This window comes from Bombus pascuorum, chromosome 8 (genome assembly GCF_905332965.1).
Source record: "Bombus pascuorum chromosome 8, iyBomPasc1.1, whole genome shotgun sequence".
NCBI classification, from domain to species: Eukaryota; Metazoa; Arthropoda; class Insecta; order Hymenoptera; family Apidae; genus Bombus; species Bombus pascuorum.
The window spans coordinates 6638914-6665554 of NC_083495.1; the positions used below are offsets into that span (position 1 = coordinate 6638914).

At 38.4% G+C, this 26641-nt stretch overlaps 1 protein-coding gene across 7 annotated transcripts in view; it reads left to right on the forward strand.

Moving 5' to 3' along the window:
* The window catches only part of LOC132910106 (glutamate receptor ionotropic, kainate 2-like), a 121873-nt gene that overhangs the window by 90114 nt on the left and 5118 nt on the right, over positions 1–26641 (forward strand). For 2 of the 7 annotated variants that reach the window (XM_060965565.1, XM_060965571.1), the window contains exons 9-15: positions 4717–4818; positions 4892–4993; positions 6254–6523; positions 9818–10021; positions 14417–14521; positions 23855–24112; positions 26096–26293. In XM_060965565.1, the coding sequence (XP_060821548.1) occupies positions 4717–4818; positions 4892–4993; positions 6254–6523; positions 9818–10021; positions 14417–14521; positions 23855–24112; positions 26096–26293 (1239 nt within the window). The remainder of the gene's footprint in view (positions 1–4716; positions 4819–4891; positions 4994–6253; positions 6524–9817; positions 10022–14416; positions 14522–23854; positions 24113–26095; positions 26294–26641) is intronic. The other 5 variants (XM_060965566.1, XM_060965567.1, XM_060965568.1 and 2 more) reach the window with 5 other exon arrangements.

A 26641-nucleotide genomic window follows, 5' to 3' on the forward strand; every position in this document is an offset into this window, starting at 1 on the left:
TCTGTCCACGATATTTTCATCATATATGTCTCGTATATAAACATTTCCTGTTCTGTAGGAAAATTTATAAAATCACTGGTAGAAATTCATATAAAATCATTTACTTAAACAATGTTATGAGAAAATTTAAATTAATGTTAAATGTATTCATTTATGTCGAAATTTACCAGAACTTAATACTATCGTACTTTTTGTTAAGAGCGATGGGAAGTAGATATCTATCCAGCGTATCGCAAAATAAAAGAAATTAATTTATCACGTAAAGATAATCCGCTTGCCATGGTCCAGTTATTGCCCTTTTAATCCGACGCTTATGCCAGCGAAACTTAACGAGCACTCTTGGCCGAAATGCCAGAAGTTATCCGTCGTTGGAGCGCAACTTAGATCCAACTTGCACGCTTTAAACTGGAACAGAGACCATCCATTAATTTACGAACGCGGCGTGGTGTGTTGTCTCGACCGCTGTTTCATGCCGCAAACTCGCTTCCAACTTCCTCGATTTAAAGAGCCTTGCTCCTACTTGGCCAAGCAAAATATACCTTTTCCTTTAATCCCCCGTTTGTCTCATTCTTATTCGCCTTTGTCTTAGATGTAATACATAATAAAACTGGCCACAGATATTGGAAAATGCTTCTTCGTATGTGTTTTTATTAAATAATGTTAGAATTGAATCTTAAAGTTAAGATTAATAATCTGTGGAAGACACAATGTTTATGTTAAAATAATATTCAGTGATATTTTATTAATTTAAACAGAACTACAGAACCAAATGTATATAAGCGATTGATATAATTAACAAAGTATGCAAGAATTGTTGACTGTTGGCCAGTTATTCTCAGACTAGAGGTAGGTAGTGACCCATGATCCCTTAAATATTTTGAACCCCACTCTCTATACAGTAATGAGTATGACCTGTGTAAGTGTCCTGTTCAAATGCCTGTGCGGGTGTCTATGTAAGAGTATTTGTGCCTATGCGTGTATTCCAACAATTAAAAACGATGCATTGCAGGATATTCAGTACACATAGAATTGTTATTAATAAACAAATGGATCATGAGGGAATTCGCTTGTGATTCGAAATTGAAACGTTGAAATAACTGTATATTTATGATTATGTCCTGTGTATTAATCCCACGAGATATGATCGTGATAATTATGATCTAACCTTTGCCTATAAAAATCTGCCAGAGAATGAACAAAAAATAATTCACAATTCTTTAGATGTTGATCTTCTCATTTTAATTACACTTCGGCAAAGTCAATTTAATTTCCTTTTCTGTGGATTAATTAGCGGCGAACTTTCGTGCAAGTCGTTCTTTGCGGAATAGAATATATAAAAGAAGGAAAAGTTTCGGCGTAAGCCTCCGTTCAAACATTTTCTCAACCGTTTCAAAGAAAACTTATGCTTTTTTCTTTTTTTCTTTATACATTCCTCCTGGTTTCGGTATTTCACGGTTCCTTGAAGTTGACAGAAGTATCAGCTATCTCCGACGAACAAACGTCAGCTGCAGGAGCAGTGAAACTTTCCGAGCCTTCCCTATCGTATTGGCATCCACAAAGGTTTCGATATATCAAAGGGGAACCATTTACGATTTTACAGTCATAGCTTACAAATCTTCGACGAATCTTACCCTACCAGATAAGATAACCACATTAACAAAGAATAAAATGATCGACAGCTCCCCAACTTCTTTCTTCAGTTCGTCCAACATTTTTTTTCTTTATCCTGCGACTCAACGAAGGGGAAATAAAGAGAGAATCACTGGTTTCCACGATCCTCCGATAAAATAGAGGTTCGTGTGTATTGGGCGAGATTATTTTGCTCGTCTAGTAGGGGATGAAAAAGAATTCGATGCTGCGGTAAATTCCCCGTGTCCGATAGAATGGAATTGTTCTCGGCTCGTTTCCTTGCCTGGATTCGACGGTGTCGGTCATTTCACCGCGAAAGGACTCCATAAAAATCAGAATCTAATAATACTCGTTGCCGGGTAACGGGACAGGAGGAAGTTGACGGTAATCCCCGAAGAAATTCCACGGAATTATTGTCCCGTGGGACTTATCTCTCGCGGATGTATTGCCCCTTCTTTCCGTTGCTTTTATTTATTCGCTTCTGTTAGTTCCACGATATTAAGAAGTTCCTCCGGTTCTTTTTCCATCGGTTGAGACTGTTCTGCCGCTTATTCCACGATCTAGAAGGGATCTAGAGGGGACAAGAGAGAGAAAGAAAGTAAAAGGAGAAATCTATTTCCCTTTACACAGCCCATAAACGCAAGTAGGTACGCGCGGGTTCGGACTGAGACTCGCGAGTGAACGAATCCCCCGTTGCCTCGTAAGTTTTTTCACAAGGCCATAGCTAGAGTAATATTCTCCGTTTCCTGGCATTCAAAATGTTTTAATAAAGATTAAACGTAGTCTGAAGATAAAACGCTGCTGTATCTCCGGTAACTAGTTTTGAAATAAACAAGGCATAAATAAATTAAAAGATAAACGAAGTGTAAATTGAAAATTTTTATGCATAAAAATAAACGCACGTATCTAGAATGTAAATTAAAGTGAACATATAAAGAGCGTTTTAACTTGCGAATATATAAATTACTTCTGCTGCTATTTAGAGTAGTAAGAGATGATTAAACGATGTTTATGCTATTTCAAGAAGCGTATATGTACTGACAATAAAATTCCCGCAAAGTAGTCTTAGTGGTGTTCTCTTTGATTTTGTATTTTTTTATTATTATAAACCTTAAACGCCTTTTATTGTTATACACTTTTTATTAAAGTGACATAGACGTTCAGTTTGAACGAGGTACTCTGTATAACAAACTTGCCATAATTTCCACTATCACCCATACGATCTTCACGCGAAAGAAACATGACACGGAACGTGTTAATTAACGTGCTCGTCACCGGTTCTTTATCTGCCCGTATTTCCCGTCTCGACAATACACCGCTGGCAAAACTGTTAAATTACAGTTATACATCATCGTGTCTTTCCTCTCGTCGTTTCTTACCCCCCTCGAATTAGCGCCCTGCAGACGCAAATTAACGCAACTTTCCCCCAAAAGAACCCAAACTATACATTCGCCAAGAAATGAAGCAACAAAAATTATACAAGAACCTGGAACTTCTTGAAAACTACGATTATCGTGCATTTTATTCATCCTTAACTTGCATGACATCGTTCCATGGGATCAGAGGCGCTTTCTTACACCAGTTAAGAGTTACCACTCTTAAAAAGTCGTTATTGCGGCGAATCCTTCGACGACGGAAGTCGTTAGGCTGGCTTTCGTCGCGCGAAGAAGTCCAAGCGGAAGCTGGCCGAGACGCTTGATCCACGCTTCCTCCCTCCCCTGGCTATACCGCGCGAAAATATTTTGAGAACGTGCCGGATGACGCGTCCCTAGCTCGTGTCCCGTCGTCCAGAAGATCGTGGACCGCATAAATTTGAGAAACGGACAGGGTAGCTTTGACCCCGACGGACTTTTTAATCTCCTCGTCGTGTCTTTAGTTCCACGTTACCTTTCCGTTTTTCTCCTCGACGGCCACTGACTCTGGTGCAAATGCGCAATTATGATTCAACGATCGTGAAAAGATTTTTTCGAAGTTATCTTTGCGGACAGACAATAGAGAGACGCCTTTTATTTTATTTTAGCTCATGAGTTTCCGAGAGATTTTCTTGCAAGTTTGGTCTCTTTAACATCTGAGACTTTTGGAAGTTGAAAACTGTTATAGTTGGTACACATTGTTCGGTTTAAATTGTATTAAAAGTTACCTTTTGTTATCTAGATCTATATATATCTTATATGTGTATATAAAAGAGAGAGACAGAGTCAGTTGTGTGTGTGTGTAAGGTATATGAAAATATGTGTGCGATTAATGTCCTATTTCTTTCCTCAGTTAACTCTTTGACTGCCACGTTGGTCATATATGACCGGCCACGGTTTCTCATGTGATGTCACAATGGTCATTGGTGACCGGAGTGCTTGAATTTCTTATAATTGTAAAAATTGTATGAAAATTGACAGTTAGGGCATTTTGAATATAACCGATAAATAGAAGATACTTTGGAATAAAAAGTGCTCCATTGAACGATTAAATATTTTTATTAGAACATCAAGAAAAAAAAATGAGAACAAACCTTGCACCAAACGGTGCATTGTGTTTGCATTCATATCTTTGAAAGGTAATCTATGAATATCATTATAAACACGCCTTAAAAAATAATTGTAAATGCTGCTTTATAATCATATAATTGAAGTTGGAAGTGTACACATACCTTACTATTATATATAGAATGAGCAAATACTGTTTACTAATATCTTCTACACGTTTCAACAAGATATTCTGGACATTTTACTTACGAAGAAATAACGAATGCGAATGGTTTGTTGAAATAAACGAAGCCTTGTTGTAATATGTCGCTATCAATTGTTATCAAGGCGCCAGAGTGGTCACCCGTGACCACCAATAAGATAAACGGTCCATCGGGGAAGAATGTTGTCTTACATCATCAATTTATTATTATTTTGCCATTATATGCTTTGAATAATAAAAATACTCCCGTGGCGTCCTGAGCGAAGCATGTGATTTCGGCGTGGCAGTCAACGTGTTAATAGTAACCAAGATATTGAAGATTGACAAACTATTCCTTCCACGATAATTCTTACATACGCAAAATACAATTCTCAAATAAGTAACCACCATATCTTGTTCTTTCAGGTCGAGATGAAGGGTATTTCCGGTCCCATCGAGTTCAAAGAAGGGCGCAGAATTCAATTCAAGCTGGACCTGCTGAAACTGAAGCAACATTCGCTTGTCAAGGTACACTCTCTGTTTAACCATTGCTTCAAATGTTTTCACAGACATCATAAAAAATCACATGAGAATGAAATAGGTCGGTGAATGGCGTCCAGGCGCCGGCGTCAACGTGACGGACACCGCGGCATTTTTCGAGCCAGGATCAGCGAATGTCACTCTGCTCGTCATCACTATATTGGTGAGTCTTAACCACTGAATTTTTCTCTTTCAAGTGTCATTCATTCCTATTTAAAATCACGGAAAGGCAATCTCTCCCATTTGAATAAATCGCAGAAGGACTAATTCGATACGTTTTCGCGTCTATCGTTTTAAGCTTCGCGCGAATCACAAACCACGTTTTCGTACTGTTAATCGAAAATGAAACGTACCCGAAATAAACTCGAAGTAGAACTTTCTAATACGTGGATAATATCGAAGCAACAAGTGTAGGAAAATTTGATAAGAATGGAGAAATCAATGGAATGCCATCGAACGATCGCATCGTAAAAAGTTGAGGAACCATTGACTTGAATTGATCATGTTAGGTGACGTTTCAGGCACACGAGCAATAACACGTCACCTGAAAGACTTCGACACGAAGATTCGAGAAATAGAGTGTTCATTGTCAATGATCCATAGGAAGGATATTTACGAGCCACTGTGGCGAAGTCCGCGTAACGGAACCTCGTACTTTATGTCCGGTATCCGTACTACCTAACGCGTCATTCCGATCGAAGGATAGAGGCTAAAGTGGTATAAAATTTCTACGTTTCCCGGGGATAAAATCGACTGCATCGACGAGTCGTGAAATCGCTAACAATCGAACCAATATAGAGTTGCTATAGTCTGGCTCGAAGATTTCCAGAGGTAGGGCCATTTTCCTCCGCCCAAATAGGGTAAACGTAGAAACGCAAAATTGTCGTAGGTATTCTGGTTCGGATTATGGCAAATTGTATGCAATCTTTGTTTAATTTTCCTTTTAAAATATTTCTGAAGTTTTCAAAAAACGAATATAGGAACATGAAATTGTTGTATCGCATTCCAGGACCCTTTTGCACAACAATAGCAGTAAACTATCAAGTTACAAGTTCTAGACTAGTTATAGACTTTTCATTTTCACAATTTTACCCTAAGTAGAACTATCAAACGACTTGCCATTTATAAAATTTCATTTCTTTTATTATTACACAGCGAAATATATTAACTTGTGACGTGAGAAATTTCAAATTAAAAATTTTAATTGTTACAATTGTGTAAAGCAGCTCGAGCTACAATAAATCGTACGCTATCGACTTTTTTAGCGTTTAGAAGACACCGATAGTTTCTACACGATAAATCGATAATTATTCGATCGATGACGTTGAAAATAGCTAGCGATGCGAATTTCTCCCATTTGGGAAAGCCTCTCGGGAGCGATTAGGGAACCGTACGAACGTGAAACATGTATCGTCCTGTGTAGGCTCGTGTATCGTCCAGATCTGATAGCGTGTTCCGTTGTTTGCATGGACCCCCTGTTGCGACACAGGAAATTCCGTACGTGATGATGCACTACGAAAAAAACTACACGGGGAACGCGCGGTTTTACGGTTTTTGCGTGGACCTACTGGAGGCGGTGGCAAGGGAGGTCGGCTTCTCATACAGATTGGAGCTGGTACCGGACAGGAAGTACGGCGCGAAAGACCCGGAAACCGGGGAGTGGAACGGCATCGTCAGAGAACTCATGCGACATGTATGATTTGGTTTGTTTAATTTCTCTCATCTCACTTGGTTCTCACACCTTTCTCTCCCACGCGCGTGATTTCCACCTAGGTAACTATAGATACACACTTTAACCAATCTTACACAGTTAACATTCTCTAGACTGTCTTTGTCTCTTTCCAATATTAGATCACTCTTTTCACATCTTTTAGTCGATACAAGTTTACATAACGATTTCATGTTTCCTTACACTTGTGAATAGTCTCATACGCACCTGATAGTTACATTAGCCTAGACACTCGAATTTAACGTTTAACAAATTGAAATATTATCGCTTCAATATGGAATGCGTCAATTAGTATCGTAATTAAAAATTACATTATCTATCGAGGGACATTACTATCCTAATAATGAAATAATATTATGTGATATTGAATACTACTAAATGTCGAGATATCAATTAATATCTTCTACGTTTAATGTAGATAACGTAACTTTTAGTTCGCATATCAATTGCCGTGTTCCATAACTAAAGCGTTAACGTACAATGCACTCTTAGTGTCAATGAATTAGGTGGTTGCTGTAAACACAGATACATAGATAAACATAGATAAAGGACATGTGTAGGTAATAGACAATCCCTCGGGAATACTTTGAATAAGCGCGAAACACCGACTCTCGATAGGATTCAAGGGTGAAATACTTGTTACACCAGGAAGATTTGCTGCATAAATCGAAGGCGAAAGTTGCAACACAACGTACGAAAAGGATTTTTTGATCACTCCATTTCGATTAAAATCACCTCTCACCAGGATGATACAGAGCAACATAAAAAGCCGAACCCACCTCCGTTCACAAGACACTTCTCTACTCGCACTGATTATTAGACGTTTGGACGTCTCTCAACTCGTCGTTTATTCAGACCTGTCCACCTTCTAAATCATCGTAATCGATCATTCGCGCAACTTGTCTCGCCTCGTCTGACCGAGGAGTCGAAGCTAAATCACCGACTGTCGCCGCATCGCCTAATAAAGCCCATAAATCGAGCATGGATCAGAAGCTGTTAATTGACATTAGTCAACGCGAACCAAGTTTCAAATTTCTTTCATGATAAAATAACACGATATAAGAATTTCCAACAAATTATTTAAATACAGATACACATATTAAATTATTGTATATGAATTGTTGTATTTCTACGAAGGTTGAATTTCAAAGGCTACTATCATCTCATATAAATTTCCGCCTATTATATTATAATTATATCATAGTATACTATACGTATTATGTTATAGTAGAAGTATTAAAACCTCGTTACTGATCGTCGTAGATAATTAATCAAAATGTCCATTCTAGTTCCTATGTGAGCTTAAATTTGGGGAAGCTGCTGTGTAAATTTCTTTAAAAATTATTATTATTATTATTATTTAAAGAGACTGTAAAGGAAGGAACTATGATAACTAGATTCCAAGAATTTTCTAACTTTAAAACTGATATTTCTTGTAAATCTTGATTCGTGAAATTACTTATTCGTTGAGGAAATATTAAGTATATGTATAGATAATGTTTAGAAGATTTTATACTGTGCTATAAAATAATTTCTAATCACCTGATGGTTACACAAACGATTCGATTAGGATGAAAAGTTAATCACGGATAGGGATTCTTGTCATACCGCAGAAATTTCGGAACTTCTCTGTCTTCCTCTTCGGGAATCTGTTCGTTTCCGGGTAAAGTTGACGTGATTAACGGAACTCGCGAACACACATGCCTAATTTGCAATTCGGGGGAATACCGAAGGTTCGATGTGCGAGCACGCCTCTGAATTTCCCCATTTACCGAAACACCCCGCCCCGCTGGCGGAACTTAAATTAAACTTAAATGAATTCGATTTTCCAATTACTCGACCACAAACCACTCCATCACCGCAAATTGCACGAATCTCTTCTGTGTTCAGCGAACACATGTGTATTTGGAAAACAAGATCTTTTCATTCCCCTCCCACAATTGTACCGCGTGTCACAAAGTAGGTGGCAAAGTTCATTTACGAGTTCAAATGAGTTTTCGTTTGTCTTATTCGAGCCTCTCAAAAGACAAACTGATCGATTCCTTGAATGTTTTATACGATTGTTGCTTTGTAAAATTTCCCAATTTCATTACATAAGCACGCGTTTGATGTGCAATTTTCAAAAAACAAATTACTTCCAGGAGTTCATTTGTTATGAAAGTTAGCAGGAAATTCTTATAAAACTAAAATACAAAATGTGAAGATTAAAATAGGAAAATTAATAAAAGGATTATTAAAATTATTAGAATTATAAATTATAAGCAAATGGAGAATGTAGGTAATATTTTGCGCTGAATTGTACACAGAGAGTGTTTAAAATCCAACTATGTGAATTTTCGAGTCATTTTACCCATCCAGAGTGTCGCGTTCATTCGAGACTTTTACTTTCAAAATGAATTATACTGTCGCGTCGAAAATTCCCATACGGGAGAGAAAGCGCAGGTAGAAACACTCTCTTTCGTCGTTTCGTTTGCCTCTTCTACGTTCTTGCAGCTGAGTTGCCTTGTACGCGTGGCTACATTATCCCGAGGGAACGTTCGTGGTAATAGTCTATCGACTGGTAATCCATTTAGCCGGTAATCAGCATCGAACGCCGTCCAGTACGAGACTACGCGTCGTGCATTTGCGGTAAATATCGATCAGATTCGTTCGAGGCACGTGGAACAATGGAGGCTCGATCGTCGACAAACGTCGTCTCCCTCTTTTTCATTTTTCGGCTACTTTCGAGTAGGAGACACTATATGCGAAGAATAATTGGGATAATTTATAAGTCGAACTGTAGATTGGTACAAAGTAGCAGCTATCTTACAGTTAAATGCCTTGAGGAACGTTAGTAGTATAAGCTGAAATGTTAGAAAGAAGAAAAAGGCTAGCTTCCCATTTGTGTAACCGATTATTCTTACAAAGACTGGGTAGAAAATTTTCTGACAAAGATAAAAGGAAACTGAAAGGAAATTAGAGAAGCTACGAAGGGATAGAGTAGAGAAAACATGATTAATATTCAAGTAGAAATGCTCGAAAAATGAGAAAGGAACAGGGGATCTTAATGAAAAAGGGAAGGTTAATAAAACAAAAGTAGAAGAGAAAACATATGAATGATGTGGTAGAAGCAAGGTACTATAGGATGGGGAAAAAAGAGTCTTACAGATACGTACGGATAAAGAGAAAGCAAAAAAAGGTCGGGAAAGTGAGGTCAGAAAAGAGAAGAGGAAGAAGAAGAGGACAAAAGGTAGTAGCTCCTTTTTATGGTCCCCGTAGGAGCAGCCGTACGTAATGCTGAAGAGCAGAGGGAATTTCAGCGGGAACGCACGTTACGAGGGCTTCTGCATCGACCTACTCAAGGAGATAGCTCACATGGTGGGCTTCGCCTACAGGATCGAGCTCGTGCCGGATGGCAAGTACGGCGTTTACGATTACGAGACTGGCGAGTGGAACGGAATAGTTCGCCAGCTGATAGACAAGGTGAGTATGTCTATTCTCGAAGCGTCTACGCTCGTGGAAATTTACATGTAACCGCGCTGCCGCGCCGCAACCTCGTCACGATCACGCTCTGGAGAGTACACATTACGTTTGCTCGTAAGTACATTTCGGATAGTTGAAGCAAGTGTCCCCATAGACGAGGATACTGAAGCATCGACGATGAAGCGCGGGTTCAGTACACCCTGGGAATGTTGCTTTATTTATAGGATTTTGTATGTCACGGATGCATTTACACGCGTTTTAAAACAGCACAAAGTAAATTAATATCGATTTACAATAGAACCGCGGATCACAAGTGAAAAACATAAAAAAGTCATATGTTTCCTGTCTTTTACAAAAGAGCAATTATAGAGATGAATGTGCTTTTATCTTTGCATTATCCACTAACTGGCATCAAAGTTGAGAAATCAACAGGAATGGATTTATATTTTTCCCATGTTGTCTTCGATTAATTACAAACACGCAATTTGATTACGAATGAATTGAAATTGACTGAGAGTCGCAGTTTCGTAAAAATTGTCACAGCCAATTATAAATTGGGTAGTTTTGTCGATAGTTTCAGTATTGAAATAAAAATCTACGTTATTGACAAAACCACCTGACAGAAACTAATTGAAAACATAACAAATATGAAGATATATCTTTGCACATGCTTCATCGTTCAATGATGATGGAGCGAGAGAAGAAGAGTATACAATTTAATAAAAATTGGTTAAAAGTTTGTTAAAAGTTCGTTAAAATGTTAATGAATATCCTGGAGGAAGAATGAATAATGTACCAATGAATTGATGATTGCATTATGAAATGTCTATTCCGTACATTACACACGTAGCTGTAATATATCAAATAAAAAGAACTTAGAAAATCTTTAGCGCGGTTGTTAAGATACTTGTCTTGCAAACTTGAGAGTTTCATTATCAATAAATTCGATTTATTATTTAAACTTCTTTTTAAATTAAATAAATTATATCTCCAGTACACTGTCGTAGTACTTGAAACTAAAATAAGCTTCTCGATATCCATCGTGATAAAAAATTGTTTAACTTGTATACAAGTTAAAAAAAAAAACGATAAAACGAAGATAATGAATTTCCCTTCGTTAATTCCCTAGCGAATTCGAAACTCCGAGTTCCAAGTGCAAGTTCTCGGCTAACTACCGTCAACAAAGATACGGTGGGTGCGACAACACATTCCGGGCAAACAATTTGCAATGCAAATCGCGAGCCGATGCAACGGAACGATGGAAATGCGTGCACCGTGTTCCCTACTGGTTCGTGTGAGAGGTGCGAAACCATGGTTCCGTGTATGGTAGCTTCAACCGTCAACCAAATGAGACCTAGGTAGCAGTTAATACGCGCACAGTCGATTGATTAAGTGCGGATTACGTCTAGCAGATCTCTGCCAACCGGGAATCAAATACTATCAGCGACAAAGTTAGCAAATTAGCGCGTTACCAACAACTTGACGGAACGTTCCTCTTGCACACTCTGTGCAGCCCTTGGGAGAGATGAAAATTGCATTAAAAGAGATGAAAATTCATTCGACCAACGTCCCGTATGCGTTACTTCGAAATGAATCTGTAAAATATAGCAACGCTTCGTTTGTTTCAGTATCATATTCTGGCAAAAAGAAAAAAGAGCAAACGAGATTAAAACCGTCGTGTCGTAAAAAATATAAAGCTCGCGCGTATAATGGTAGATGTGTCCGTCCAACTCTCTCTCTCTCTCTCTCTCTCTCTCTCTCTCTCTCTCTCTCTCTCCCTCCCTCCCTCTCTCCTCTCTTAACAGGGAAATTCCAGAAACTACTTTCGCAATAAATCTCGAACGTCGGAGTCGAGCTATTCGGTATTCTAGAAAGCTCAAGTCGAATGTGTACTTTCCTGCGCGATGCATAATGGATGAATCCGGGGTTCGCGGATCTTTGCGTCCGTAGAACAAATTAATATCGCGGTTTCGGAGAAATTAGCGCGGCAATAATTTTCTCGCGTTTACAGTCTAGTCGAGCAAAAACACAGACGCCCGCGCAATTGCGAAACGTTAGGGGAAATCGAGCGCGCGCGCGCGCGCGCCATGTATTCGAACTTAAAATCACAGCGGAATTCCTCGACAAATGGAATTAACAGAAACTTGGTTGGAGAATTAGTCGGAGCAAAAGATAATTAACGATTAAACGAAAACCAGCTTAAAGGGGTGCGCGATTGCAAAGGACTGAGAACGAAGAGAAATTTCCTGCGGCTAGGAGTTTTTCCCACCGTGTACCTAGCACGACAGCTGGCACAAAGCGGACGGCGCTAAATCACCCGAGGTTGCTGTTATTAATTTTGTCAGATGATCATTAATAATTCTCGTGTCTAGGCAGTGGCGCGCCAACGGAAAAGTGCGACTTAATCGCCACGATTTTTCTGTAATAAAGAAGAAGGGGAACTCGGCTTGAATAAGTGGCTCTACTTAGAATTCCCTTTCGCTCTCTAATAGCGATAGATGTGTATATAATTTACGCGAGTCCCGTGATTAATGAACGAGCCTCTCCTTTCTTTTTCTTCTCTTTTACATAGGTACACATAGGTAAATAAATAGCGCGCCGATATCGCGTAAATGCGTTCACTGCAGAAATATTCGATCAATAGGAAATAATTAAAACGTTCCATTTGAAAATTCCTTCGATATTACGAGAGGCTTATTTTCCCTACGTCTAACCTCTCTGCCGATTCAGGAATGCAGTTTTCGAACGAAGTTACGGCAGCACGATCGAAACGATCCGAATGGCTGGTAAAAAAAAAAAAAGAAAAGCAAGGTGGAACGCTGACGAAACTCTCGCCAACTCCTCGTAGGACTGGATTAAAAAAGAAAGGAAGAAAATTCTGGCTCAATCATCGGTGATTCTGCGCGAGGAACTGTGTTCGAAAAGTCTGGTTCGACGGCCGGCTCTGTCGATGGCTCGGCAAATTGATTTAACTGATCGTTTTTTACGTTGCGTTGCGTTACGTTACGTTCTCGATGCGTTTCCATGAAAAACAGGCCATCTCAATGAGAGCCACGATGTTCGTGGAGAACTGTTTTTTTACTTTAATTTTTCTCTTTACCTCTCTGCCGCTCTCTATTCGCTGCAGGCTGAATCTCTTCGATCTTTTTCACCTCTGGAATATATTCTAATACCATCAACGCTAGAAGTACCGACGACGACTCGAGTGTAAAACTTGTACGAAGAAAAATCAAGAATGAAACAAGTATAGGCAATGTACACTGTCGATAGAAAGTTTTAACATTTCGACCATTCTATTTAAATCATATTTAAAATACCACGAGATACAAGGATAATTATTAAGTATTTGATAAAACGGTTGTTAGAACGATCGTTTTATCGAACAAGATAGAAGAACAAAGGAAGAAATGGAGGAAAGACACGCGAAGGGGCGAGCTGAGCGGTTTCTTTCAGCCAGCCTTATCGGTCGTGACCACATATACGGTTTCCAAGCAGCCGCAGCCAGAAATAAATCTGCCTAGTCTCATGGCGTGCCCTATGGCACAGCAAGTGCTTTTCCAGACGCTGAAAAAGCAGCGAGATAACGTATCTCAGCTGCGTATGCATACCGCGTTTTGCATCGTAGTCCCGAAAACCGTTTTCTCGGCCAAATCTTTTCCCTTCTATCAAGTCCTCGAGCGATTCTTCGGTTTTTGCGAAACCTGGACACAGATCGAATGGATTTTTCAATGAATTCGAATCGTACGATTCGTCCACGCACTAACGACATTCGATTTCTTTACCAGTTTTCAAGTACCTCAATGGGATATCGTTCTAAAGATAGGAAGTAAAAAATAAGGATCCCTGTAGAAATTTCACTGTACCTACGTAATGTCCACACGAGGTGATTTTAACGTAGACGTAGAATTTGAAATGATGTACATTTAAAAAGCGAGTAGATTTCCTAGCGTTTTACCCTTGCTTCCGTAGCAAGTCTTAAAAATCCTGCACCAACTGCACGTCATTTCACAAGAACACCGCCACTCTCGCTGCTTTAGATTAGACATAGGAAATTAGATTTAGGAGATACAGATACATGCAGAAACGTGAAAGAACATGGAGAAAGGTAGGAGATACACAACCACCAGATACAACCGCCAGCAAATGAATCCATATATTCCATCACATTTTCGTGAATTACGGTTAGATACTTTGATCTACGTCTTCTCGTGATTATCCTTCGTACTTCTACATGCTATATACCATGTCTCATACTTATTTTTCTTTTAAAGAATGTTTAGATCCATGTATCTAACCGCATTGCATTTACGAAACATTATATCCTCGGTTTTGCCGAAGCAACGTCGTTTCCTTTATTTCCGTCGACTAATCGAATGTATTCGTCTCTATTCGCAGAAAGCAGACTTGGCAGTCGGCTCGATGACCATCAATTACGCCCGCGAAAGCGTGATCGACTTTACGAAACCGTTCATGAACCTTGGCATCTCGATTCTCTTCAAGGTAAGATTCTTTAAGAATTTTGTTCTATTTTATGTAAAAGTAAAAAAAGAGAAGAAAAGATAAAAATGTATTTAAATGTGTAAATATCTGCAATTTACCTAATCTGTAAATACCATCTATCTTTTTGGAGGAAACAAGGGATCGAACGCGCTTAAAAGAATCGCTGGTCCAAATAAAACACTCGTTTAATCCGGCTCGATTCGATACCGCGTTCATTCTCATCCGGAAATTCATATTTCCGATTCTACCACTTACTACCATTCACTGGTTAATCTACTTTTTTCTGCATGCCTTTATATCTTTGGCTGTTTAAATTGGTCTCGCGACTAGCTATAATATTTACGTTGCTCTGACCATTTAATTAAATATCTTTTAATTTTTGTATTTGTGATTTTTCTTTTTTTTTTTTTTTTACCTTTTCATCATATAAAGTTGAAAATTTGTAACATCTGTATTAGTTTGTTCTTTTGATTGAAGAACGAATAGTCGCTAAGAGGCGACATCGTCACGAAAGGGCTACTAAAACGCAGAAACAGCCATAACTTGGGAACGAGAACGAACGACAAAAGTAAACTTGCGTGAACCTTTTATTGCTTCGCCAGTTGCAGTACGACAACCTGAAAGTTATATCAGTACATTAAAATACCTTGTAATTCACCCTCCCTTTTTTCTACTTTTTCGGTTCACCTTTCGTTACTGTGAACGTATTAAAATACTTGTGTTTTCATGGAAAGTTATAAATTGCATTTTTTAAACAACGTTATTCTCCAATCTCCACGTTGTTTATCTACAATTAATTGGCCAAACCATATCTTAATTTTCAACTAGTCTTCCACGTTACCTTTTTTCGTTTGCGTTATGAATTTCAGAAATTTGTAGTACAAATCACCGCTAAAACCAGATTATATCCTTAAAATACTCTCAAAATTAAACTGTAGTATTGTTGGAGAAAACGACCTTGAACGATCGATCGATTTCAATGAGTCTACGGAGCAGCCTTAACACGCTTTTCAATTTTACTCGCGACACGGAACAGAGACCGCGTCAATCGACCAAAACGTAACGTGTATCGTTTCCGGCGATACGTCGTCCGGCTCGAGCCACGTTTCAAATCGATCTACACTCATACGTGTACAATGCACATACATAGATATGATTCATACAGCTGGAAAGAATCGCTGATCAAATCGGCGCGATCGAATTGAACTCCTCGTAAACGCGTCCCAAATGAATAAATATTCACGTGGTGCGTGTTCAAGCGACGATTATTATTTCGCGACGCGTGAGAAATTGGCGTGACAGGTCACACCACGCAGTGCGACGTGCTAATTAGACCCGCAGATGATGGCGCTCGAAACATTCGATTAGCCGGAGATCCGATCGAGCGAGAAATTCGATTTCCGTTTGACCAGCCGATTCCATGGCCTTTTCTGTTAAGTCGATCGTTTGGAACGATATTTCTTTTGTTGAGTTGGTTTTTTGCGAATGATGGGTGATCCAGTTTGCGAATAAAATGTGTCGAATGTACTTTTAAATTACAGTTGAGTGATGGTGAAAGTGTACGTGATGAAAATTTTATGAAACAGAGGTAGGAAATTTAATGAAAAGATGGTAAAAACCTCTATTTGTGTGAAGAAATTCATCACTGATTAATTACTGACAGATGGTTGATTATCTTCACCTAATGCATCTGCCAACGAAAACAGCGTTATTTGTGAGCTGAATGAATAGAAGTTTGTAGGAATTATTATTAGATTTCTGCTCCTCGTATTTTATTACTGATTCTTCATAAAAAAAATTCCACTTCCAAAGCATTCTTAACGAAGAAACCATCATTTGCCTCATAATAAATCGGGAAATAAATCAAGCACTTTGATAAACCGCAAAATTCTCGCAGGAACGATGTTAGAAATTCACAACAGTAGTTCAGCGAACAATGTTAAGCTGGGTTTACATTGTTCTAGTGGCATTCCAGTCCGGTGATCCAATCCAGCTCAGGGTCGTTGTTGGAATGATGAAAACAATGTTCTCGTGCCATTACAGGGACGTCATTCCAATAAGCAAACCAGCCCAACAACTCGATGATTCGAAAGTCTATTTTACTATCCGGTGTTTACTCCCATCATCGAGAACATTAGTATTACTGGAAACTCCAGCATTACTGGAGTCATCTAAACATCTCGATATTCAATACTAATTGACACGTAGTACAGTGTATCTATTGTCATTACAATCTATCACTTTAAACGATAAAAAACATTTGGAATAACATAGACATTGATCGATTTCCAGTCAAACAACTGGAATGTAATCGCTTGGCTCAACGACTGAACTGATGTAAAGCCAGCTTTTTAGTGTGCGTACCATGGAAGAACAACAACGACAATAACGACAGCAAGAAAGAAAAACGACCGTTGCGACTCCTATATAAAATTTTCTAGACGATCGTGTTTCGTTCTGTTTCAGCCTCGTTCCACGTTTTGTCTTTTATTTGCCGGCTAACGATGGAAAACCCAATCGGCCGTTTCTCAATTGGGCCAAATTTACAGAACGACCGTGTCAGTTCCACTTCTCGCTTCTCGATCTTTCACCTCTTTTCTTTTTCTATCGTATTTTTCCTTTTTTATTTCATCACCAAAATCAAATAACATACAATTATCCACAATATTTGATCTATATTTATGATTCATTAGATATCCATGATTGATTTGAACTTAAAATGAAGAAGTTTTTTATCGTGTTCACTTTGAAGGACAAGTTAATTCGTTGCTCGAATTGGGAACCTTTTTGACATTTACAGTTACATAGAAAAAATGTTTATACAGCTTCCAAGATATATAAATCATTTTTAGTTAAATAACGATTTCTTAACGTGTAGAGCAATAATTAAAATAATTCTTATTCATCTTCGCATACAACGCACTAATTTTACAACAATATTTTGTAGAATATTATTTTCATAAAAATGACTCTTTTGTATAATATACCAAAATTTATGTTGAGTGTAAATATTTTTTACTTTATTCATAAATCTGAGGTAGATAGATCGTGATAGAAACACTCGAGTATAGTTAACAAGATATATTTATTAACAGATACTCTATATGTACACTTGGCGTAGAACTCGCAATTACTATTAGCGGTTCGCGATTACAAGTTCGACTTCTAGGCGATGCATTACGATGCACGACACAAGTTCAGATGATGATTGCTTACGATGCCGAGGAACTCGGGTCAACTATTACTGCCAACTACCAACTATCGTCTAACGACTGACTTTCCGTCACGATGATGCTGCAGAGGAACACTATGAGGGTGTGTCTAAGGATACGAGATCATCGGATTCGTCGAGGAAAGCCTTCGTTCGGAAAGTGAGGGGAATTGACGTTGCTGTTAATTGGTTAATTTCTATGTTGGTGGTTGAAGAAGGTTGCTAACCGCCCTCGAGAGGAAATTCCTAGCGGGAAGAATCATACATGAGAAAAGCAGATTTCCCGCATCTTCCCGTAGTAGGCGATAGATTTAGGGACTGTTAGGACAAAGACTATTTGTTCGTTTGAAGAACCTTAGCTAAATAAATCCTAAGATCTATAGTCCTTAGGCTAGCTGAAAATATACCGTAAAGATGTATCTACATCTAGCAATCATCTTATCCGAAGAATAGGGTCTTTGTGTAGCGAGCCACGGGACAGAAACCGTTGGAAAATTTCCTGTCAATTGTCGCTACTTCTTCAACGATGCCAATAGAAAACCTTAAGATCCCTAATAGATGTGTATCTTGGTACGTCATCAACGAAACGATTTATCACGACCTCAAGACACCCACAGTCAAAGAAGAATTATCCAAATTCAGCAATAGACACAGCACAAGAGTTAACAACCACCAAAACCCTCTAATTACTCAACTACTCGACACGTCGGAACAGGTCCGCAGGCTAAAAAGACATTACACCTTAGATCTAAGCACTAAATTCAAATAGAATCAAACATACTATAAACACCTATTAATCATGTCATAGTACCACGTCAGATAAATTTACTTAAAATTATCTAACGAGAATTAAAATAAACGCAAATAAAAAAAAAGTGCCGCTGCAAATCCTTATTTTTTACATGTTGTTTAGTCTTTTTCAAAAATGAATTATACCATATGTACATTTGCAAAGTAAACTTACCAAAAATGAACTTGTCTTTGTTAACATTTTATTTCATGTTCATATAAATTTCATATTAAGAGACGTTATCAGATAACAAAAAACGAGGAAATAAAAGAAAGCATTTATTTCCAATTCTCGAACGCCATAAACAGCATGCTTAATCGCTTAACTTTGCCAGATTTCTAAATGATAGGAAATTTAATTAATTTCCTTTCACGTTCGCCATGGAAATTAATATTTTACTGCAGCTTGTTCCAATTTCACCGCTGTGTTTGCTTGTTTCAAAGCAAAGTGAAGATACCTTCCTTTTTTTTTTTTCCTCCTTTTTAGCTCGGTATAAACTCGTTGCTCGTAAATAACACGGTATACGCCACTGGTAGTATTCGAATCACGAATGAAATCGTTATTCGCACGGTTTTTGTTGTTGCCGTTGTTCTTGCTAATTCATAGCGCAACCACGTTAATTGCCAGCAAATTTTCTCCCTTCGAATTATTTTCCCCATCGAGCAAATAGATCGAGAACGAAGGCTATTCTTTTCTCGCTTATTGTGGAAAACAAGCTGTTCTGGAATAGCGGTTCTCATTTGTATAGAATTTCTTAGATCGTATTATAACCAAGATAGCCCATTGTGTGTGGTCATGTCGCCTAAGGTAATGTTCAGGTATTTTCGACAACTTTTTCCATTTCTTCTTCTCTGTTTCATTTTCTTTATAATTCTATAACAATTAGCAGATATACACGGTAAAGGATAATAAAAGGTAAAAGGTAAAGGATATTCTAAAATAGAGAATTTCCAAGTTGATTCCTTATTAAATTCTTAACTTGCAAGGATGACATTGGGAATGCACAAAGGCAAATGAAAACTTCCGTTAGTGACTTTTCAACTAAATACTCGAATCTGTATGCATAAGGGACGGAGTATTTACCAGAAGTAGTATTTAAATATTAGGTTGTCCGAAAGGCTTCTTTCGTTTTATAAGGAAACAATACACGCACAATGTTTTTTGTTTTATATCAGTTTATTGAATTATGCACGAACATAATAATAGAAATAGAACGAAATGGATCATACCTAATTTATGGCGGCACTTAACGGCAACTACACCGAACGACGGTAGCGCAGTGATTAGCGCCTTAGGTTACGAACGTTCTGGACCCGGATTCGAATCCTGGCGCCCGTATTCCGATTTTTCTCCCACGACATCTAAATGAGAAGAAAAAGCAGCAGTAACACATCAACGGCATCTTCTACACCAGCATCAGCACTAGTACCAACTACTACCGCACCTCAAATTGGTGACCTTGATGTGATCTACAGCGAAAGAATGTGACCGTGATAGCACTACCCGGGACTTCGATCACTGCGAATCTATAAGACTGTGAAATCTGGACTTACCGCTACGACGAACACGGAACGGCCCTTCTACCTTCAGCAAATCTCGGCGCCTAACTTCCGACCGACGCAAGCAGGTGACAGGATACGAGACAATGATCGAGTCAGGAGTGATGCAGCCAATGAAAAGTGCATTGGACATCACCTGTGCACGTCATACTAAAAAAGAACGGAGGCCTACGAAACTCAGCGCACTCATCTGGGCCCTCAGTTGGTGTTCACTTGGTCACTTAACGCGTTGAAAGGCGCGAGCCTTTGTTTGATTCGTTCAAGCTGGTGGATCAATTATCGTCGTTATTCGGGCAGTAGTATGCTGGTGGTGATCTCCAAATTTCTCTGCTATAAGGTCCGCTGACCGCATTAACTTTTCCGGGTTAGTGTCGTCGACTGCGGCAAGGATACGCCTGATGCGGGCGGGTAATCGGTTCCTCCACAGCGTGAGGATGAAATCATCGGGCGTGAAGGGGCTAGTGAGTTTTCTAAGGTGCTGATAAAATTGAGATGGCTTCCTATCGCCCATCTCTTCGCTTTCCACCAACTTCTTCACTCGAGCACTGTCTGTATCAGTTAATATGCAAATGAGCTCACATTTCAGTTTCTCGTATCGCCCCGTGGCTGGGGGATTCGTCATTATGTCTTCGATGTCCTGTAGGTGCCGACTGTCGAGACGTTTGGCAAGTGTCACAAACTTTATTTTGTTGTTCGTGATCTCCGCTGCCTGGAATTTCCTCTCCAATAGAGCGAACCATGCCGTCGCGTTCGTGGACTGCAGTGGAGGCATGCTGACCATCTGACTGACTGAACTTCCTTGGTTATTATTTTCCATTTTGCAAACACACTTAGAATCGCAGTGATTGAAATCTCAGTGGCACTATCACGATCACCTCTTTTACTGTAAATCACGTCGGGGTCACCAATTTAAAGTGCGATAACAGTAGTACTATCACCACAATTACTATCGCACCTCAAATTCAATAAAATAATATAAAACGGAAATTGTTATTGTTGGAATACAACGATATTTCACGCATAGGCACAAATACTCTTACACAGACACCCACACAGGCATTTGAACAGGACACTTACACAGGTCATACTCGTTACTGTATAGAGAGTGGGGTTCAAAATATTTAAGGGATCATGGATCACTACCTACGTCTAGTCTGAGAGTAACTGGCCAACAATCAACAATTCTTGCATATATTGTTAATTATATCACTAGCTTATATACATTTGGTTTTGTAGTTCTGTTTAATAAATATCACTGAACATTATTTTAACACAAACATTGTGTCTTCCACAGATTATTAATCTTAACTTTAAGATTAAATTCTAACAATTGTCCATCAACCTAATACTTAAGATTTACCACTATTTATTAACTAGTAGCAGCGGAAGATTGTGCACAGGAAATCTAGTATTTGCACTTAATACTTACAGCCATTTGCTTATTATTATGCATACGACCGAGTGACTCGAAATATTTCTTCGATTGTGCACATTTTTATCGCGCAATCACTGAAAACGACTCTATCGAGAATTTTCTCATTGAACGGAAGGAAACAACGGAACGATCCACGGGTCTCGTTTAAACTTTTAAACGTCGAACCATTCGTTTCTTTTCAATTGAGGAACAAAGAGAAGAAGGGGTTTGGGAATCTTCGCAATATCGAGATGTAATCAACGTAGAACGAAGGAAGCTTCTCTAATTAGTGTAATGCGACCGCTTAATTGCAATCAGCGTCGCCGGCGTGCCCAGTCGAGGTGTCCTTTAATTATTCGATATCGTAATTGATCGTCTACGGTCCGCGATTCCGGCGTCAAAGCGCTTACCACGATACTGCAATCTGTTGTTGCCGCAGACGCGCGTTGCACAATTCCTTGCGGTCTATTCCCAAACCGTTTAACGAAGAAAAGAAGGTAGGACATCGTAGTCCAACGGAACCTTTATCGATTCGACGTTCGCGCCATTAACTTAATAATATTTTATTGCTACGTGACGATGCAAGAGTTTTTTAACTTTCATTGAAACTTTAATGTCAATCTTCCTACACCTTCTTCTTAATCCTCGGATAAATTCTTTATAACTATATTTGGTATTTTCTACGATATATTTCTACAATACACGTCTGACTACATTTAAAAGTCATAAATCGAACAACAGATAATGCCACGTGTCTAGAAATCACGATAATCCAATCAGTCATCTACGATCTATTTTCAAAACTATGTCTTTTTTCTGGATTTCTGCCAAACATAGCGAGTTCAACAAATACAGTTGCAAGCATAAATGTACGAGACTTCGTAAATCCTACTTGGTACGCGGAAAAAATCGTGTGACAGTAGAATTTCACCATGCGTTACAGCTTCGCGAATCAAACGGGCCCATACTGTACCATTGTACTAGAAAAACATGAAAAATTCAATTAATTTTCGTCAAAGCATTTCGTCCAAGTTGAAACTTCCCTTTGTACTTTGAACGTTCAAGCATTAGGTAAAACAAGATACAAATTTTTTATCGCTTGTCAAAGGGAAAGAATGGAAGTTTAAAAAGTAAATGGGAAGGAAAGAGTTCATGTGGAAAGCAATAGAGATTCGAGTTAACTAAAACAATTCATCAATGAAAAGAAAGCACTAAACATAAAGCAAACGAGATGAACGAAGACTAAGGAGAGTAGATTATTCTCTGAGACGACGATCTTCCCTGCTTTGTCATTCTACCAGATCGGAGAAAGAATAGAAGCCAGTCTGTGGAACGCTCGTTACAGCTCTTACAGTTTCGTAAGCGGAATTAACCGTTTTAAAATCGAACAGTTGTCGAAGGATCGAACAAAGTGTCTCCTTCAATAGTTCGTAGAAAATCGAAAGAAGAACCGGTGGAACGTGCACGATACGAGATGGAAAGACTTGAAGCGGATAGAAATTGCGATTTCGATGCTTAAAGTATCATTATAAAATTGTTCTGGATGCAAATTTAAATTCGAAACTTTGATCAAACTGAAATCTTCCTTACTTTTACGTGGTTTTAATTAAAAATGGTTTCTGTTAAATTTACACTGCACTTCAACATTCAAAGAACCATAATAAAATTCTAGAATGCTAAAACCCTGTTTCGTGACATTCGGCCGTACTTTTTCATCGCTCTTTGTAGAATAGTAGCCGGTAAACTGCTCGAGATTAAACGCGAAGCGACAAACATACCACGCTCTTCAATTTCGACCTCGCAAACGGTACACGTTTACACATTCGGTCGATAATGAACTCGCCAGTTAGGCAGAATTTACAGCGACGTTATGAGCTAGGCCTGCCGGCTAGCAATTGAAATGAAAATCGATATGCATGCACTTTCACGTTTAATAACAATGTAATATAGTTCCTTGGTAATCTGTACGGTTAATCCATAATATCTTCGTTATCATCTAGCGAAGATCTTCCAGAGATATTATCAATCGCAAATTATGATATAATGTAATGGACTTTGAATCTGGAAGATAAGTTACCGTTGAGCATATTATGACTAAATTGCGGATGTTTATACATTTATGATAAGTATAAAACAAATGAAAATATATAAAAACGAGCAGAAATATAAAAATATGTAGCGTTTCAAGATGCATGCACAGAGCTTTTTCAGAAGTTGCAAGATTGTGTAATAAATAAAAAGGAATAGAAATAAATCAAAAGATAATTCTTTAAGATATTCATGCTCGAGGGTACAGTAAATTTTTGATTCGATTCGATTGATAATCCGATTCGAAACGATAGATGAAGTTCGTTTACAGGTACCGACCAGTCATCCAGCTCGACTATTCTCCTTTATGAACCCGCTGGCTATTCAAATCTGGCTGTATGTGCTGGCTGCGTACGTCCTTGTCTCGGTGATGATGTTCGTGGTTGCCAGGATCAGCCCGTACGAGTGGAACAACCCTCATCCCTGTCATACAGAGTCAGAACTTGTCGAGAATCAATTCTCGCTGGCCAATAGTTTTTGGTTCACCATTGGCACTCTGATGCAGCAGGGTAGCGATCTGAACCCTAAGGTATGTCACTGTAATTTCATGCAAAATTAACACACTCTGTTCGATACGATTTTAGAAGATCGTTCTTCGGGTTATTTTCATTTTTATATCTATATCTTGCGTCTGTATGTTTCTTCGTTTAATGATAATCTTTTAACTCCTTCAAGTTTCATCAAGAAGGCACAATAGATTATTTGAGGCCAATTTTACTGGAAATATTAGATTGTCCCAAAAGTTTCTTTAGTTTTATGAAAAAAATAATAGATGCACAACATTTCTTATGTTATATTATTTTATTGAATTATGTATGACCCATTTTGTAGTAACAGAACAAAAGTAGTAATAGAACAAATATAAAACGAAAAATGTTGTGCATGTATTATTTTCTTATAACACGAAAGAAACTTTTGGGATGACCTAAGAAATACATTCGTCGTTCGATTCATTAACAGCTTGTTAAAACATAACATTGCACACGAATAATATTCATTTGATTGATGCAACAGAATTTTTTGAAAAATACATTACGATACATTTATTTATTTCGATAAACGTAATACGACATATTCTTTTCTTAAAAACAACACGCAAATATATCTCCATACGTAGACATGTATATGAAGGGAGATTCTACCGTGAACAGTTTCAATAATTTTATTTCAAAGGTATTGACAATCGTAATTACCAAATTTACAGTGCAAATAACTCAATTTAAATTAAACAGATTATTAAGCTCTTCTCTGGCTATATATTTGCGCCAGCTCTTTCAAATGCCCATGCATATTAATAGAGTGGAAAAACATTGACGAATAGCCGCAAGGGGAAAACGGACGGATCGATCGACGAAAATATTATCGAATCGACGATCTGTTTTATGTTATTTTAGTGAAACCTGTTCGTACGAAAAAAAACCACTCGCAAATATCGAGTCGATGACCAGAAAACATAATATGCGACATATCTGATGCGTTCCGCTGACTTTGTCGCGCTGTTCCAATCGATGGGCTGTGATGGTCGAGCGAAATAAAACTTTGTCCAAGGCTCCGTAATTACTATTTCAAAAATGACGCTGTTAACATACGAATTTTGTTGTAATATTATCGTCCTGTAACAACAGTGCTAACAATAATTTTTGTTCAACATCAGAATAGATAAGAAAATTTGTCATTTCCAATAGTTTCGTCGTAACGTTTAGAACATTTAGAATTTTAAATGATATTACAAACTTTTCATTACTATGCGTTTCGTTTTACAAAGTTCTTGTTACGCGTTAAGGCGATAAAACAACATTTTTAGGCGAATTAACGCGTTTCTTTAATAGCTATCCTAAAAACCTAGATTTACATGGACGTTCGTACTCAGAGTAATTAAGATTACATTCAAATGACATAACTTTATTTCAAATAAAGATTAACGTGGTAGACTCACGTAAGAAAAGTATTCAAACCTCTCATTGCACTTTGTCAACTTTATATCGCGAGCGAATTTTCTACAGAAATTTCCTTTTACTTCTACGATGCTGACCAAGAAGAGAAAATACATCTAAAACCTCGAATTCCAAAACGATCTTCGAGCTGTCCACCGGGGAGGAAGCTCGAAGAAGTCTCATTGCGTTGTTCGGTTAACCGTGACGTGGAACGATGGCGATCGGTCCGTTTCATTAAGCGGAGTGAATTAACCGGGCTTCGAGCCTTCGCTTACAGACTTAGAGAAGCGAAATTACGCCACAGAGATAATAGAATCTCAGCGGTGAAACCACGATGACTCTAGTTTATCGATGAAGGTTGCTTTGCTCGAATATCCACGCGGCGCAGTGGCGTAAAATTTTTATCACGCCACTATGCACGACTTTACTTTGCCTTTTCATAAAACTTAAAGCGCCGGAATACTTGGCGATATTCTGTTTTTACTACTTTCAACGCGAAACGGTATAAACTTAACTAAACCGGTGTAAAACCTGGCTGATAGCTTCTTGAAGATATTGCAGTTGATAAATTTGATCAGGCAACGAGCACGCGGATCGTGGGTGGCATATGGTGGTTCTTCACGCTGATCATCATATCATCGTATACTGCCAACCTGGCGGCGTTCCTTACGGTCGAGAGGATGATCACTCCCATTGAAAATGCGGAGGATCTCGCTGGTCAAACGGACATCGCTTATGGTACCTTGGATAGCGGAAGTACCATGACTTTCTTCAGGGTAATCTTCTTTATCGTTCATCCTTAATTAGAAGTAGCGGAACAGTCGATATTAGCAATTTAATATTGATGTCAGCCAATATTGGAATGGCAGTCAAGGAAATGAGATTACATAAAAAGAAATATGCCAAGGAGAATTGAGATTAAAAAATGTTATTGGTTTCGAGATAAAAAAGAGATGCGCCCACGAAGATGACAATTACTAGAAATAATCTTTTAGTTAGAGATCAGTCTCGTTCGGGTTAATTGAATACTTTGCAGCAATAAGAAGGACAGCTCCGGTATTTCAATTATATTTATTGGAAGAGAGAGAAAGATACAGGTTTAATATGCAAATGTGCAAAAATTG